This window comes from Pithys albifrons, chromosome 5 (genome assembly GCF_047495875.1).
Source record: "Pithys albifrons albifrons isolate INPA30051 chromosome 5, PitAlb_v1, whole genome shotgun sequence".
NCBI classification, from domain to species: Eukaryota; Metazoa; Chordata; class Aves; order Passeriformes; family Thamnophilidae; genus Pithys; species Pithys albifrons.
The window spans coordinates 12,389,598-12,405,316 of NC_092462.1; the positions used below are offsets into that span (position 1 = coordinate 12,389,598).

Sequence of the window (15,719 nt, forward strand, 5' to 3'; positions counted from 1 at the left end):
CAAGAGAAAGCAAACACAAAAAAAACAAAACGAAAAAAAGGGAGAGAGAGCAGCAGAGCACAGCCCAGGCAGGGCGGCGGCTGCGGGCGATGAATGAGGCGGCCCGGGGGTGTTCGGGGTGCGGGGCTCGGTGCGGGGCAGCCGCGGCTTCCCCAGCCCGGGCGGGTCGGGCCAGGAGCGGCCCCGGGCAGGAGGAGCCGCCAGGCCCAACACGGCGGTGTGACCGGATCCCGCTCCCCGCGGGCCGGGGCACGGCCCGGGGCCTCCCCGCGGCCTCCCGCCCCGCCACTCACCAGGATGCGCTTGAAGAGCGCGTTCTCCTTGGGCGGCAAGCTCACGGACGGCATCCTCCCCGCCGCTCCCGCCGCGGGCTCCGGCGCCGCCGAGGCGCTCCGGGGAGAGGGGGGTGGGCGGGCAGGCCGCGTCCCGTCCCCGCTCGCCGCTCGGCCGCCGCAGTCGGGAGCCTCCTCGCCGAAGCACGGCTGCTGCTGCTGCTACCGCCGCGCCGCCTCGCCTGGCCTGGCCTGCCCGCCCCCCGGGCGCTGCCGCGGGCGCGGCCCCTCCCGGCCCGTCCCGGCCGCCGAGCAGCGCCGGGCCCGCCGCGCCAGCCCCGCTCACGTGGTCCCGACCGGGCCGCGGAGCCGCCGCCAAAATGGCTCCGCTGCGCTTCCCCAGCCGGGTCACGGCGCACCCGCGCATGCGCCGCGGCCCCGCGGCAGCCCCGCCCCGGCAGGTGTGTCGGTGCGGCCCCCCCGCCCCGGCCTGGGCCCGGTGTGGGCCCGGGAGGCTCCGCCCGAGACTGGCAGCGGGAGGGGAAAGGCGAAGGGGCTGCCGCAACTCGCCGGGACTCGCACGGCGGAGAGCATCGCCCGCGGCCCCCGGGCACGGGAGGGGCGGGGCGGGGCCGCCCCCGCGGGCGGAGCCGGGCCCGACCGACAAGATGGCGGCGGCGCTGAGGGCGGGCACGGCCTGGGGGCTGCGGGCGGCGGTGCCCGAGCTCGGTGAGGGGCACGGCGGGACTCGGGCGGGGCAGGCGAAGGGCTCTGTGCCCCGGGACTGGCCCAGCGCCCGCGGGAGATCCGCTGCCTGCGCGGGGAGCGGCGGCGGCCCCGAGAGGTGGAGCTGGAGGCGGTTAGAGCAATCCCCGTGGTGGCAGCTTCTCTCGTTATTTTTAATGAAAGCCAATTTCTGCCTTAAGAAAATTGATTAAGAAATTGGTGCTTCTTCCGTGTGGGGGGCAGGGCCCACCGTGCCCCGGCGCTGCTGTGGCAGCGGTGCCCAGAGCGCCCTCGGCGAGGGGCGAGGCCCGGCACGGGGGGTCGGGGAGGACACAGCGCGACCGGCTCGGTGGGCAGGGAAGGCGGGACAGGCTCGGATTTGCGGCGGAGAAAGGGCACAAGGGGCTGCTCGGCGCGGTTGTAGCGCCCTGTCGCCTCTACCGCGGGTTCGGGGTGTGTGCTGCGGTATAACCACAAAGGGATCACCTATAGCATAGAATCATAGAAACAATTGGGTTGGAAAAGACCTCCGAGATCATCAAGTCCAACCCTTGGTCCAACTCCAGTCCCTTTACCAGATCATGGCACCAGCGCCACGGCCAATCTCCGTTTAAAATCTTCCAGGGATGGGGAATCCACCATCTCTCTGGGCAGCCCATTCCAATGCCTGATTACTCTCTCTAGAAAGAATTTTTTTCTGATCTCCAGCTTAAATTTCCCCTGTCAGAGCTTAAGCCCGTGCCCCCTTGTCCTATTGCTGAGTGCCTGGGAGAAGAGACCAGCCCCCACCTGGCTAGAACTTCCCTTCAGGTAGTTCTAGACAGTGCTGAGGTCACCTCTGAGCCTCCTCTTCTCCAGGCTAAACACCCCCAGCTCCCTCAGCCTCTCCCCACAGGACTTGTGCTCCAGTCCCTTCACCAGCCTTGTTGCTCTTCTCTGGGCCCGCTCCAGCCCCTCAGTATCTTTATCTATAGCGCTGTTGGGGGCACCGCTCCATAATGGCGTTTGTGTAGGTGTTTTTTTGTTTTGTTTGTTTTATTCCTGATTGCATGAGTGTCTCTAATGAGTTGGTTTATATTTATTTATAATCCTCTGCCTTTTTTAGCTTTCACTCGTTCTGCATTTGTTGCAAGAAAACCTAATTATGCCAAACCAAACTGGCTGGGAGTTGCCTTGGCGTTTGGCACCTCTGCTGCCTTGTGGGCTCTTGTAAGTGTTTTTCATTTTGTTGTGTTTGAACTTAACTATTGCCAAAAAATCAAAATAGTGGTAAGAACGTAGTGACTACAGCCCGTGGACTTAATTGGGGTGATCTGTTGCCTAAAATGGAGGAAAAACCTTCCAAACAATATTAGGTCATAGCAGGTGTCAAGATTGAAGCATAATCATGTTGACATTTACATTTTCCCAGCTTTATGTTGTGCTTTTCTTTATAAAAATGAACAATTTACTAAGGCTCTCTTTCAAACTTAAAACAGTCATAACAGAAGAATTAATTCTTCAAGCCTGCGGGTTTAGTGATTGGACATTATTTTCCCAATAGATCTTAAAAAAATCCACAAAACAATAAACGAACAAAAAAACAACCTAGGGATTTGCCCCAATAATGTCTTTATCAGACTACTACTGCATTCTCTTCTCATTTTTCTGCTGATTAAGGTTGTTGTTAGCCAATTTCAGTAGATGAAGACCCCTTTTTTCTTGAGCAAAATGCAAGATACTCCCCATTTCAGAGAACTCAACAGGCTTGATGTTGTTAAACAAGTGGGGTGTAGTAGCTCTCAGAAGGAAATGTGCACTCCGATGATGAAAGTGTTTTCAGGGTGGAGTGGATTCCCCTTGGGGTTTTCCCCTCTTTGGGGAGTGGTGAGTTGATTGACAGTACAAGCTCCCCGCCCCCAGTTGGTCAGTTTATTCAGTGAGGCATTTTTTCTGCAGGTTTTTCAACTGATAATTTATAGATGATTTATTCTGTATTGTCCTAGTTACATACTGGTTTGCATTCCAAAATAGGAGTTTTATATTCTGTGGAAATCTTGTTGTTCTCTGGATCCAGCTGTGAGTTGTGTAGCTGTTTATTGTATATTGCTATTTTACAGCTTATCAAGCAGCACAATGAAGATGTGATGGAATACGAAAGAAGACAACAAGGGAGGCAGCACAAATGTACAGGATGTTCATAGTAAGTGTCCACATACAGATTGTTTTGACTTAAATTCTGAAGATCTTTGTCATCTGTTGGGAGTCATGATATCAGACTGACTTACATTCTTCCCTTATTATTTTCCTTAATTCTTTATGTCTTGGCCTCTGCTGTTCTAACTCATTCAAACTTTAAAATAATAAGGTGACTGATCTTTATTGTCACGTGTTTGCTGTTGGCTTTCTGTCTTGAACATCTGAATTTTTGGACAATAACATCTCTTACAGTGTCTATAATGAATAAAGGTTGTAAATTGAATACCTTACAAAGGGCTCAAGGAGATCAGAGTGACTAAAAATAGCTTTATCTTTACATCTTGTTATTTATTTTAACATGTCTACAGTGGAAAATGTTCTTCTCAGTTTCACTTCTATATTACACATAAAAATGATGGAAAGTCGATGCCCATTGATGTGCATTATAGGGCAGACTGATCATTGTCCTTTTCAGTGTGAAAAACGTAATTGTGTGTCTGCCAGCTAAGAAATCTTTTTGAGATTGTGGCCTCAGAGCAATTAACACACTAAATGAAAAAATTCCTTATCCTAGATAGAGAAAAACTTGTGGTGCTGTGGTTATTTTTCACTGTGTACGTTCCTCCTCAGAGGAAAGTACGGGATGTCATGTTTTTGTGTTCATTCCATCTGTTTTTCTTGTTGCTAAGAGTTTTTTCCCCTCTTTTTTAGGTTGATATGCTCAGTAAGAGGTAACGTGATCACTGGTTGTCCTACAAGTAAATGAGCACAGCAAGAGTACAAAGTTATGTAATTACTTGTATGTTCATACATTTCATGTGCATAAATATGGAATAAATTATAAAGTCTAGAAGACACTTTCAAGGACTTTTATTGGCATTAATATTTCATTCTGCTGGTCTTGAAGTTGTTTCATGCTGCATTTGCATTTCACAATTTCTCAATCTTATTTTAAAAGTTCTGTTATTCTGGAAGGTATATTACAAAATCGGGCATCAGTTCAGAGGAAGTTCAGCAAATATTCCAGAATTCAAGTGTATTCTTACACTGCCATCATTTGCACTGCTAAATTGATAAAATAATCAAGAATAGGATCTGTGGGAAACCTCATAAAACTACTCTGCAGAAATGCCAAAATGTGCGTTTTCCTGTGTGCATTTTGGGAATTGCTTGTGCCTGGGAGTGCCTACAGTGCTGACATTGACCGTGGCTGTGCAGAGTAACTGTCTCCGGTGTGAGCACCGCCCTCTCTTCATGCATCAAGGTCAGTCAAGGACAAAGGCTGGAAAAATGGGAGTCGGCAAAATTAGGCATTAAATAATCAGAGGGACCACCAAAGGTCTGTATAGAGACGGGATGAGAAACAGGGGCAACTGCCCAGCAATGTCGGGAGGAGAGGAGCAGCTGCACAGCTCTGCCCCCAGGACGCCCATGGCCGTGACAGTCCACATGATCCCCCATCGGCGCTTCACTTCAGTGTTTTACTGCCAGCGCTGGGCGGCTGTGTCGCCGTGTGTAACCTGAGTGACCTTGGCCGTGGATTTGGTTGATTTCACCATTTTTCTTTTTCCTCCCATGAACTGTTAGCAAAGGAGCGCTCTTGGAGTACGCCCTATTGTAGTAAAACAGTAGTTTGTTCCTCACTGCCTTCCCCCTCTTGCTAAACGCAATCTCTCCTATCCTGGGTCTGTTGAGCAGGGAGCTGTGTTTAATTTCCCAGCTCATGCTTCAGCACCGTGTCCGGCGGCGCTCGGCCAGGGCTGTCCGCCCTTGCGTTCCGGGAAGGCTCTTCCCGTTGTTCCCGGCACGGCTCCTGTCGCTGCCCGGCGCGTCCCCGCCGTGCCCGGTCACCCCCAGCCTGTCCAGGTGCGCTGGCGCGGGGCGGGGCCGCGGCCCGTTCCGCCCCCGCGGCTCGGCGGGGCGGGGACCGGTGTCTGTCGCTGCCGCCCCGCTCCGACGGGCAGCCGAGTGCCCGTTCAGCTCCGCGCCGCTCCCGGCACCGCCGCCACCATGTCCCTCTGCAGGGCCGCCTCGCAGGCGCTGGCGTTCCGCCTGGGCAGGGCTCCCGCCGCCGCCGGCCGCCTCAAGCAGCGCGGTACGAGCTCCACCCGAGGCCGGTGGAGGTCACCGGGACGGTGACAGGGACGGGACGGGGCGGGCCGGGCCGGGTAGGGCGGAGGGGACGCGCGAAAGTCGCGGGGCCGGGGCAGGGGCAGGTGCGGCGGGGGCTGTTCCGGGTCTCCGTGCTGGACACCCCCGACCGCAGGGACCGGCTGTCCCGGGTCTCCGTGCTGGGCACCCCCGGCCGCAGGGACCGGCTGTCCCGGGTCTCCGTGCTGGGCACCCCCGGCCGCAGGGACCGGCTGTCTCGGGGCTCCGTGCTGGGCACCCCCGGCCGCAGGGACCGGCTGTCCCCGGGCTCCGTGCTGGGCACCCCCGGCCGGCCGGGACCCCCTCCCTCTGCCCAGGGCAATGAAAAGAGGGGGCCGCTGCTGCCTTCCCTTCGGCCCCCAATACAAGGAACAGCAAGGTACAAATGCCTCTGTCTGCCGGCCCCGGGAGCTGCGGGGAACACCCGGCGCGCCGCAGCCAAGGCTTTTGGCGCATCAGGGTTGTGTAACCAATGGCAAAAAAAAATGTGCCAGCCGTGTTGGGCGATGGCAGCTCGCTGAGACACTCCGGCTATAGCCGGCAGCCTCGGAGATGAGGGTTGGCGAGAAACTGCTGCGGAACGAAAATGTAAATGTACGGAAATCCATTAGGATGCCTGGCTATTGAAGAGGAGTCTGAGAAGTGTGTCATGAGACAGATGATGCTAAACATAATCTGGCACACGATATGAACGTTTTGAGATTGCGACTATTTTTGCAGCTGCCAATAGCAATGCTCAGAGCCATTTTATCTTTCCTGAGCCCTCTTTCAATGAGGCGTTTCTCATCTGGGATCAAGTCAGGAAATTCGGCTGAAAGCTTTGTTAACCAAGAGAATGACGTGTGTTTTTCGTGGGTCTCTTTTTGAGATGTACAGATGGATCCCAGCCTATAGAAAGCATCAAAGCTACAGAAACAGTGAAGACAAATGAAACGTGTGGCACTGCTGTTAGAGTCAATATGTACCCAATCAGTAAAATTGTGTAATCCTACCTATATGCCCTGTTGGCCAGTGCGTGAGGTTGAGGGTATGTGTTGAAATGTCAGCAGTCTGTTTGGGAATGAAAGAACGTGAATTCAAAGGAAAAGGCTTTTTTTAAAGTTCTCTGTTATTAACTGAAGAGAATTTGTTACCTTTGCTGATCATAAGGAAAAAGGACAGATTCATTCTTTTACATACTTCAGTCAGTAATATTTTTTTTACATTCCTTGGTCCATATGGACTGTATCCAGTACTTGGCAGCTGATGGCAGACAGCACAGTTCCCAGAAAACCTTCCCGTCTTAGGAAGAGCTCAGCCATCAACCTTGTTCTGTTGAGCACCACACCCTGTCTTGCTCGTTGTAGGGAACGTCACTAAGCTGTACCTCTCTGTTACATCTTTTTGAATCAACCTATCCCAAACAGTGTTCAGATTCCATAATTCTATTTTGTGATCATATTTTAGCAGCACTTGACATCAATTTGCTTGATGGTTTTTATAGCACCTCTTCGCCAGATGTCATCTGGGAGTGTTCCTGGCTCTTCTGGAGAGAATATGATTGTCTATCTTCTTGCTGGTGTTGCTGCTTTTGGTGGTTTATTTTATGTAAGTGTTTGGGGATTGGAGCTGTGTGTGCTCTCTGAGTTGGCATGGATGGTATAGGGTGTATTTTGGGTTAAAGAATATGGTCAAGATGGACACCAGATATGGTGGCTGAATACAGCCTACCTTAAAAACCATCTCAGGAGAACTAGTGAAACAGAATGCCTGTTGTTTGCCTGTTTTACTGTTACTTTCATAACTAGTGCTGGGTCATTCTCACTGGAAAGCATATTTAAAACTATGTGAAATGAATGTGTCCAAAGATGGAGCAAGGCACCTGCCTCTAACCTTGTGCCTCTTCTTATCAACCACAAACATTAGGAATATCTCCAAACAGGCCAGACAGATGTGAAATAAGCTGTCTGAAGCTGCAGCGGGAAGATTATGAACCTTGTTAATTTGTGCACAAAAAGAAAGATAAGAATAGTAGTTAATTTGAAAAAGCATGTTAAAGTTTTGTAAACATGTGCTTTTGTTAAACTTTTTGGTAACCATTCTCTTCCCTGCTTCTAAATATGTCAGAGTCTGTGCTTCACATCCCTGAATCCTCCATTTGATAGCTTAAATCCACCCCTCTTCCCCAAGACCTGAGATAGTGATTAGCACATCCCAGAGAGGTACATATTTCCCTGCCCTTCAAAATAATCCTCTTTAATGGTAAGTATCTATTTGTTCAAAATATCAGACTTGTTTGATTACGTATCCAAAGGAGGAACAACTTCTCTTGCTGTCACGTGTTTACCACATTAGAAAAAAATAATGATCTTATTGTAATTATCTTTTAAAACACTATTTTGAGTTCCTGAAACACAGCAGCACTTCCAAAGCTGCCCAGTATATTGTATTTGCTTTCTTACAATGGAGAAGTATGAAATGCATAAATATGTTAGTATAGCAGGTTGTTGCTTTTTTTAACCTTGCTTAGCATAAATTGTATATGCCTTTTAAGATGGGCAGTAGCACTTGCTTAAAAATCCTTCTTTCTCCCTCTTCCCTCTTTGTGTTTGGTAACTTTGTAGGGATGTAGCAATAAGTTCAGGTGTAATTTCCTTTCAGGCCTACAGAGTAGTCAGTTCATCCCGCAGCAGGTACATTGACCATATGAATGTTCTTCATGAGAGAGCTGAAGGGCGGAAAGGCAATCCCTGGTCAAGGAAGGGTGAGTTGAGCTCTTCTCTCTTCTTCCCTGGGTACATGAGTATCTGGAACAGATTTCTGGATTGTCTAATCAGGCCTTAACACCGTCCAAGTCCTTGTCTGAACTGTGTGTGTGGGAGTAAAAACAAAGGTGGTTGTGCAGTGTTGATCTTTTACAAAGCTACTGCTGTGCAAATTTTGGGAATGGTGTTAAAATGTTCAGGCAGTGAATCTGGCCTGTGATCCACCTGTGAGAGTCTCTGTGGATGGAAAGAGTTGATGTGTGAACCATTAATTGTACAGTGGATATTTGATTTACTGGAAGCTTAATGAAACTTGACTAAAAGCATAATGCTGTCAATATCAGTTTTGGTTTTTTGTTTGTTGGAGAGAGAATATCTTTTCCTCAATCAACAGGTTGGGTCCAGACCACATGCCATCAGAAAACACAGTTCAATAGTTTAAAAAAAGCCCATACATTTTAAAAAATATTCTAAATTGGACCAATTTTTGTCCCAAAACTTTGATTTTGCCCTTTTTAATTTAGGGTTAAATGAAAAGCAGGAACTACATAAATATATGGCAGATCCCTACTTGGCTCTTCGTGCTTGAATAATTAGACCATGTTAGTTCAAATACTTGTAATGGAATGTTGTCTCTGTCTGCATCAATTAGTGTTACGGTGCCATTAATGTAAAAGATAAAACTTTGGCAAGCATGGCCTTGCTAGGAAAAGCAACTAGAAAAATTACTTAAGGATCTTTATATATTTTTATTTAGTTATTATTAAAAAAGCAACTATTGAAGCCAGAACACTTGAAGCTCTTCCTTATTTTTTCTGATGCTGACATCTAGGGAATTGATTTAATACATTTGCATGCACACAAAGGATAGATTTGGATAAAGTATGCTGAGTTTAAATTTTGTTTTTCAGTGTGAGAACATGATTTGAATTGTCTGCCTCTGTAATTATTTCTTTTGAAGTTGTTAGCCCTGAAGTTCCATAACACATCCTTTAGTTTTAGAACTTTAAAATTACAGATTTTAAAACCTAATTTCCTTTTCCTTAAGCAGCTGGAAGCAATACAGTTTTTCAACTCCATTCATTAAATACTGAGAATTCAGCTACAGTTTTAATGCAATTCTTCCTTGTCCCTAAAGTAAAAAATCTAACCAGGGCCAAATTGGGTAGTTTTTCCCAGTGACCTGGTCTGCTGCTGCTCAGGGCAGGAGTGAGGGTTACCCTTGTTGCATTCTGACTGCCACAGTCAGAAGAACACAGTAGATGTGGAAGCAGTAAGCAAACCTCCCACTGCACTCCCAATGGCATCAGTGTGTTCTCTCTTTTCTCTTAAGGTTCCCTTCTGCAAGGTACTGAGTTTTAGGCCTACCAAAATGTTGGAGCAGGATACCCGCAGGGTCAGTGGGGCTGTTGGGCCACTGAAGGCTAAGCCTGTGTTGCCCGAGGCTGGGGTAAGAGTACTCAGTGCTCTGCAACTTACCTGGTTGTGAATTTGGGTACTCTCGAGACACCCCACAATCTGATCCTATGTGCTGCTTAGTAACTTAATATAAATACCACAACCAGTGGCAGATGATTGCTGCCTCCCTTTCTATTGACAGGAAGAGGTCCATCAGAAGTCCAAAATGTTTCTAAGGCCATTCAGTGAACGCAGTTGAAACTTGTTTCCTGTATAATTTTCAGTACTGGACTTCTGAACAAATGCTCAGCCTGGAATTTTTAATTGGACTTCTGGGTAGCTAATTCCAATTCACAATACAAAGCTACAGTTGAATCAGCTGTTTTTAAAAATCCTTCTTCATTCCCAACTGTGGATTCCCAAAAGAGGTTTCTGTTCTAACTTTTCCTATGGAATCCTCTGTGTGCCTTCTCAAAAAAGTTAACATCCCTCTTCCTCCCCTTTTTTTCCCTGCTCCCTGCATAGTCATGTATTTGTGTGTATCTTGTCACAGAGTGTTACTTGCCATAGTTTTGCTTTTCCCAGAAGGGCCACTGCAGCTTCCTTTCCTGTGTGTTCTTTGGAGTCAGTCCTTACACTGTTTCACAGCAACCATTGCTGATAAGAGCAATTGAAAATTCCCTTCTCAAAGTAATCTGATATTTTTTTAGGGCCACGTTAAACCAAGCTTAAAATAAGCTCTAAAACAGGGCTGGTAACCATATGAAGTGGTGAGGAGAACAGCAACATGCCCAACAGAACATTCATGGCGTATTTGCTGCATGTCCTGTCATAACTGAAGAACTTTCTAGGTGGAAGAACTTAATACTGGGGAGCAGCTGATCAGAGAGAGTCTTTGGACAGGATTTTTGTGGTTTCTCCTCCAGGGGAAAATTCTCCCCTTTGTGTCTGAACCCAAAATGTCTTTTACAGAGAACTGTACATAGCAAACAAATCTCTCAAAACAAGAGAAACAACCAAATCCTTTTCTAGGTTTGTTTGTTTATTAGAGGGTTGAAATTATATTTAATAGTATTTTAATTAATGCTATCATCGGACTTAACAAAAGATCCAATAGCAAATCTCCTGTAGCTCTTTTGAATGGAAAGCTACTCTCAAATTTTGGGAGGGATATAAAAAGCCCCTGGGAGAAGCCTGACTTGAAGTAGGAGTAGGAAATCTGGGACATCATTTGAACTGTAAAATGATGTTTGGCTTGCAGGACCTTCTAGTTGCTTATTTAGCAAATACTGGGCTTTGTCTTCCATTTGTGTGTGTATCCTTTGCACTTGTTCCTGATTTCCTTCTTTTTTAGCTATGACTTTTCTTTTTTAACATGATGCAAGCTGATTCAATCTTTCTAATCTATACTCTGCTTTTACACTTTCCAGACTAAAATACAAGGGAAATCCCTTTCCAAACCTGAGGAAGTTAAATACAAACAAAGGACAGTCGTTCACCATTGCAGCCTACCTTGGGATGACTTTGTACCTTCTATTGTAAAACTCCACACTTGTGAGACTTAAAAGAACTACCTGTGTTTGCAAGGCCAAACCATATTGAGCTTATTACTGAATCTGCTTTGTAGAAGGCAGTTCTGAGATGGAGAAGCTGGCTGTTCTGAATGAATGCACTCTATACTTGACTGTCCAATAAAGTGTACTGAATGCTGAGCTTGGCTGTTAGTCTGTTCTTTGTGTAATGAATTTAGTTGTTTTTTTAAATATAGTGTTTTCTTAAAGGGACATGATCAGATTGTATAATGCAAAGCTTTGGTTTTTAGTGAGCAATGAATGGACTTGTCTTTGAACACAAAAAGGTAGGCTTGCTCTAGCATAAGAAAACCAAGAAGTAAAATCAATCTGTTTAGTTTATAAACAGATATAAAAGAATAAAACAAATTCTGACTATGTCTCTTTAAGCTCTTTTGTTTACACTGTATTACAAACTTTATTTCCAGTTCTATTTTTTCACATGGTGAGTTGGTTCTAGTGGTGAACTTGAGATGAACACTTGGTATATAACTTTCTTTTGTTAACTTATGTTAGTGCATGTTTGCATGGTGGTTGTGCATCTTTGTTGCTTTGTGCTCTTGGTTTTTCATGACTTGTCTCAGCTGAGGCTGAAGTAATGCATGACTGAGGAACACTGTCTTTTTCAGGTCCTAAAGAGCCCGACCCACAGCGTGTAGGCAAGTCTTTCAAAGGGAATTGGTACTTCTAAGAAGCAAATAGTTATAAGTGGTCATACCTCTAAGAAAGTGAATGCTGACCACTTAAAATTATATACACCTCTAAGGGTTTTATTCAGCCCTGCAGACTGCCTTGCCTTCCTTTCTTGAGCACCGTGGTTCTCACAAAGGTCACAGGGCATTCAGTACAGCTTTAGAGAAAGCAGGGGGAATAGGGATGACAGAATACCCGTGGCTAAGAGAAGGCCCAAAACCCATCTGAAAACTGCTAACTCGTTGGGTTCACCATTATTGGAGCTGTTGGCAGCCAAGTCAGCCACCTTGAAAATAGCCCTGTGCTAACTGGGGGCACACCTTGGCTTGCAGTGCCTCCAAGCATGGTAGCAAATGTCTTATTCCCAGTGTGGTAATTCCAGGGCTGGGTGCAAACAGGACAGGAGTCATGCTCGCTGTGTCACCTGTAAGTGTACCATCACTGGCCCTTTCAGCACAGTGGCTTTGAAGCAACACTTGGCAAAGTCCTTTTTATCCCTCCCTGCACTCCCACCCTTTAGAGTCACTTGCTTTAAGCCACAATTTCTTTTTTTATTCCACTGAAGCAGTTAAAAAACTCGGTAATTAAGAATATGGTTTCCTCATCTTGTAAACATCTTTTGTTTGGTGTCACATTAGACAGTGTGGGGGGATTAATAATTGATTTTTGTGTGGGTTTTTGTGAATTCTGATCCCCAGGCTTAGCTTCCCATTTTCAATTTAAATGCGGATGGTGGTAAAAAGTAGTTGATGAAATTTTTTGTTGCATGCATGCACTTTACTCTCTTTATTGTATTAAATAAATCCTTAGAAGGTGATGAAGAGACAGATGAAGTCACTGAAGCAGAGAAAGCCACAGAAGAGGCTGATGCAGCAGATGCTGCTGGACCCGCAGCACAGGAGGAGAGTGCTGGACCCGCAGCACAGGAGGAGAGTGCAGGATCGGAAGCACAGGAGGAGAGCTCTGGGGAATCCCCAGAGGCTATTGGGGAGAACATCTTACTGGCTCCAGAGGCATCCCCTGTTGTGGAGGAAGCACAGCAGGAAGCTGCTGCTAATTCAGAAGCTGCTGCTAATTTGGAAGTTGCTGCTAATTCAGAAGCTGCTGCAGTGCAAGGTTAACTTATTAATGTGGTTTTTGAGTGTGTGTGTTGTGCCTCCTACAGAACGTTAATGTTCCTAATGGAGTTTGTCCTGCAGTGAAAACTAATTTAGGTGTTAACTTGACATATATCATGGGCATAAAGTAATTAAGTTTATTAAATCAGTGTCTCTGAAAGCATCCTGCCTCTGGCACCCGAATTAGTGTCTCAAACGAGTAGAGTGAAACCTTTATTTTATTACCCCATTGTATTTCTCTTTCTTAAGATCTTATATTACGTTGACCATGTAATTAGTTAAACAGTTATTTTAGTGACCTAGTTCTTAAGAGTTTGTTAAAGAATCCAAACACTTGATTTCACTGGCCATTCCAAAGATAATCACACTAAATAATAATATGTGTTGTGTCAATGCAACTTCAATAGAATCTTGCATAGCAGCAAAAATGCTGTCATGGTCTCAGTTTTAAGGATATACTAGACTAAAATTTGAAAATGCAGTAAAATATCAAGTTGGGGTGAGACACTAATTTGATTGGTGGAAACATACTCAGTATTTTGAACTGTCAGGGTGTTTGAAATGTTTTGGCTTACCGTGCTTCTAAAAAAATCGTAATAATACAAATACAAATCTATCCATGATTTGCACAAGATACAGGATTATAATTTTGGGGTTTTATAGCACTCTTTTTTTTTTTTTGCTACTAACTTTGAGAGGATATATCTAAAACACTGGTCAAAATGGGATTAAAAGTATTATGTCTGCTAGTCCACGGTAAGTTGTCACAGTACCTTAAAAGGTGTTAGCAGAGCCTGGAATTATTCTCCCCTTTTTCCTTTGTGACTCCAGTGAGGGATGGATGCAACTTAATTGCCTTTTTACCAAATGAACTTGAGAAATGGTGCAGCACTTCCAATGCCTTTGTGAAAGGTCTAGGTATGAATGACATTTTAATTCAAGTGTGAATAGTTCCTGTGCTTGTCCATAAAACAATCCACTGCAAATAACTTTTTAAAACAATACTTGGTCGGATCTACTGTACGTGATACAGCTAGTAGAAAACAGAAGTAAGTACCTTGCTAGTGATTATCACTGCTTATATGTAAAAATATTTACAAGGTAATAGTTAAAATATCTAGAACATTAAAAATTTCCATTTCTATGAAATATTTAGACCACTTCATTTAGAAAGGAAACAGTCTGGTGTATGCTAATGTTAGTGAATTAGACCTGTTATAAAAGATATGTTTTAAAATGTCTTCCAGTGTTTGCTCTACAGAGCAATTGCAAAATTTCAGTTTGATTTCATAAGCACTTGCTTGTGTTTGGAAGTGGTTGTATATTCCTTTCCCAGTACTTATCTAGGAATAACTGTTAATTGTTGGATAGGGTGGGATCTTCTGTTGGTAAATATTTCTGCCATTTTATTGAAGAAGAAGCAGCTATGAGATTTTCCAGGAGAAACATTGTGCATAAGTTAAATAGATCTTGGGAGGAAAATCTTTCCTGTGAGGAAAGTGAGTCACTGGAACAGGTTGCCCAGAAAAGTTGTGAATGCCCCATCCTTGGAAGTGTTCAAGGCCAGGCTGGATGAGGCTTTGAGCAACCTGGTCTAGGGAAATGTGTTCCTGCCCGTGGCAGGGTGGTTGGAACAAGATGATATTTAAGGTCCTTTCCAACCCAAACTATTCTATGGTGATTTTGTGATTAAGTCTGAGGATCTCATTCTGAACATGGTGATTACATGTACTTACTGATTATTGTTTGATAAGAAGAAATGTGTTTTGTTACTTGTCTTAGTTACTTGCTGGTGTTTTCTGGAAGTGGAGAAGCTATCTAGAAATTACTGATTTCTTAAATCTATTTTCTCTGGCAACATGCTGAGGAAAACAGCACTAGAGCCACACTTTGTTATGCTAAGATTTACAGGGGAGTCTGAGGGTCATCTCAGGTGTCCTCTGTCAAACCTTGCTGCAGTGGTTATTCTGTGCTGTGTGCTGGCAGAAACGAGACCTGTGGGGTCCACAACTGTTCAGAAACTAAAGCAAGGGAGTGTTCTCCCCAGTGTAGCACTGCCTGGTGTGTTTGATGTTCCTGGGATGTTAAAACCTGCTCCTGAGCTCAGTTCCTGTGTGCCACTGGTCCCCAGGGAGGATTGCTCTGAACAGCTGCTGGTGACAGGTGTGTCCAGCCAAGGGTGAGCCCTGAGGACCTTGCCGTGGGTTCACATGAGGTCACCCCTGGGGCACCCTGTAACCAGAGTCCTGTCCCGGGAAGCTGGAGAGGCTCCTGCTGCCAGGCCACCTTAGCACTCACCGCTCCCCTCATCCCAGTCCTGTGTGCAGAACAGCATGGCCCCTGGAGCAGTTCTTCCAAGAAATTCCTGCCCACGAGAAGGAAGGTCGCAGGCAGCACATGGTCTAACACACAGGCTTAAACTGGTATCCCTCTAAGCTGTGTAAAAGCTAGTTTCCATTGGCATCATACTTTACAAGAAGGTGGGGGTTTATTTCAAAAGTTTTCTGCTTTCTCTGTTCCTCTTTGCTCAGTGTCTCCCTGCAGACAACAGATACTGTGTTTAAAAAACCCCAACATTGCGAATTAAAATCCTTCTGGATATACCTTACAGTTTTGTGTTTAACCATCTTTATAATTTGTGTTATCTCCATTTAGATGGGGGTGAAAGTGTATTTCCACTTTTACTGAGGTAGAGAAGGTATTTTTTGTTGAAAACTTTGGGTAAAAGTACTTATTTAAGTAACTTACTAATTTGTTGGAGGCTTGACGTTACTTCTGTGGATGAAGGTGCAAGGATTTTTATTGTTACCAGTAAACCTCTGCTTTTTCAAATGCAATTGTTTCTTTTAATCTGTAAGTTCTTCTGTA

General features: G+C 45.7%; 3 protein-coding genes across 5 annotated transcripts in view; 2 read left to right on the top strand and 1 right to left on the bottom strand.

The window, feature by feature from the left end:
- The window catches only part of NAA15 (N-alpha-acetyltransferase 15, NatA auxiliary subunit), a 39,806-nt gene extending 39,141 nt beyond the window's left edge, over window positions 1–665 (bottom strand). Inside the window, exon 1 of the mRNA XM_071555724.1 lies at window positions 294–665. Coding sequence (XP_071411825.1) covers window positions 294–347 — 54 coding nt within the window. The 5' untranslated portion in view covers window positions 348–665. The remainder of the gene's footprint in view (window positions 1–293) is intronic.
- A 56-nt stretch (window positions 666–721) lies between these two features.
- Window positions 722–4,049, top strand: NDUFC1 (NADH:ubiquinone oxidoreductase subunit C1). 2 transcript variants are annotated; one of them, XM_071555725.1, is made up of 4 exons: window positions 725–1,001; window positions 2,104–2,207; window positions 3,098–3,180; window positions 3,888–4,049. In XM_071555725.1, coding segments are annotated over exons 1-4 (249 nt in total). In that variant the 5' UTR covers window positions 725–940; the 3' UTR covers window positions 3,889–4,049. The 2 variants fall into 2 exon arrangements, with proteins under 2 accessions (XP_071411827.1, XP_071411826.1); XM_071555726.1 differs by lacking the exon at window positions 3,888–4,049 and having other exon boundaries at window positions 722–1,001; window positions 3,098–3,181.
- A 1,025-nt stretch (window positions 4,050–5,074) lies between these two features.
- Window positions 5,075–15,719, top strand: part of MGARP (mitochondria localized glutamic acid rich protein) — a 29,518-nt gene continuing 18,873 nt past the window's right edge. The window contains exons 1-4 of one of the 2 annotated variants that reach the window (XM_071555728.1): window positions 5,075–5,271; window positions 6,811–6,914; window positions 7,968–8,070; window positions 12,544–12,849. In XM_071555728.1, coding sequence (XP_071411829.1) covers window positions 5,187–5,271; window positions 6,811–6,914; window positions 7,968–8,070; window positions 12,544–12,849 — 598 coding nt within the window. In that variant the 5' untranslated portion in view covers window positions 5,075–5,186. The remainder of the gene's footprint in view (window positions 5,272–6,810; window positions 6,915–7,967; window positions 8,071–12,543; window positions 12,850–15,719) is intronic. The other variant, XM_071555727.1, reaches the window with a different exon arrangement.

Bases quoted from the DNA above. Each gene is read 5' to 3' on its own strand.
- NDUFC1 (XM_071555726.1), top strand. From the start codon at position 941: ATGGCGGCGGCGCTGAGGGCGGGCACGGCCTGGGGGCTGCGGGCGGCG. The intron at 1,002-2,103 runs GTGAGGGGCACG...TGCCTTTTTTAG, and splicing joins GGCGGCGGTGCCCGAGCTCG to CTTTCACTCGTTCTGCATTT. The intron at 2,208-3,097 runs GTAAGTGTTTTT...GCTATTTTACAG, and splicing joins CTGCTGCCTTGTGGGCTCTT to CTTATCAAGCAGCACAATGA.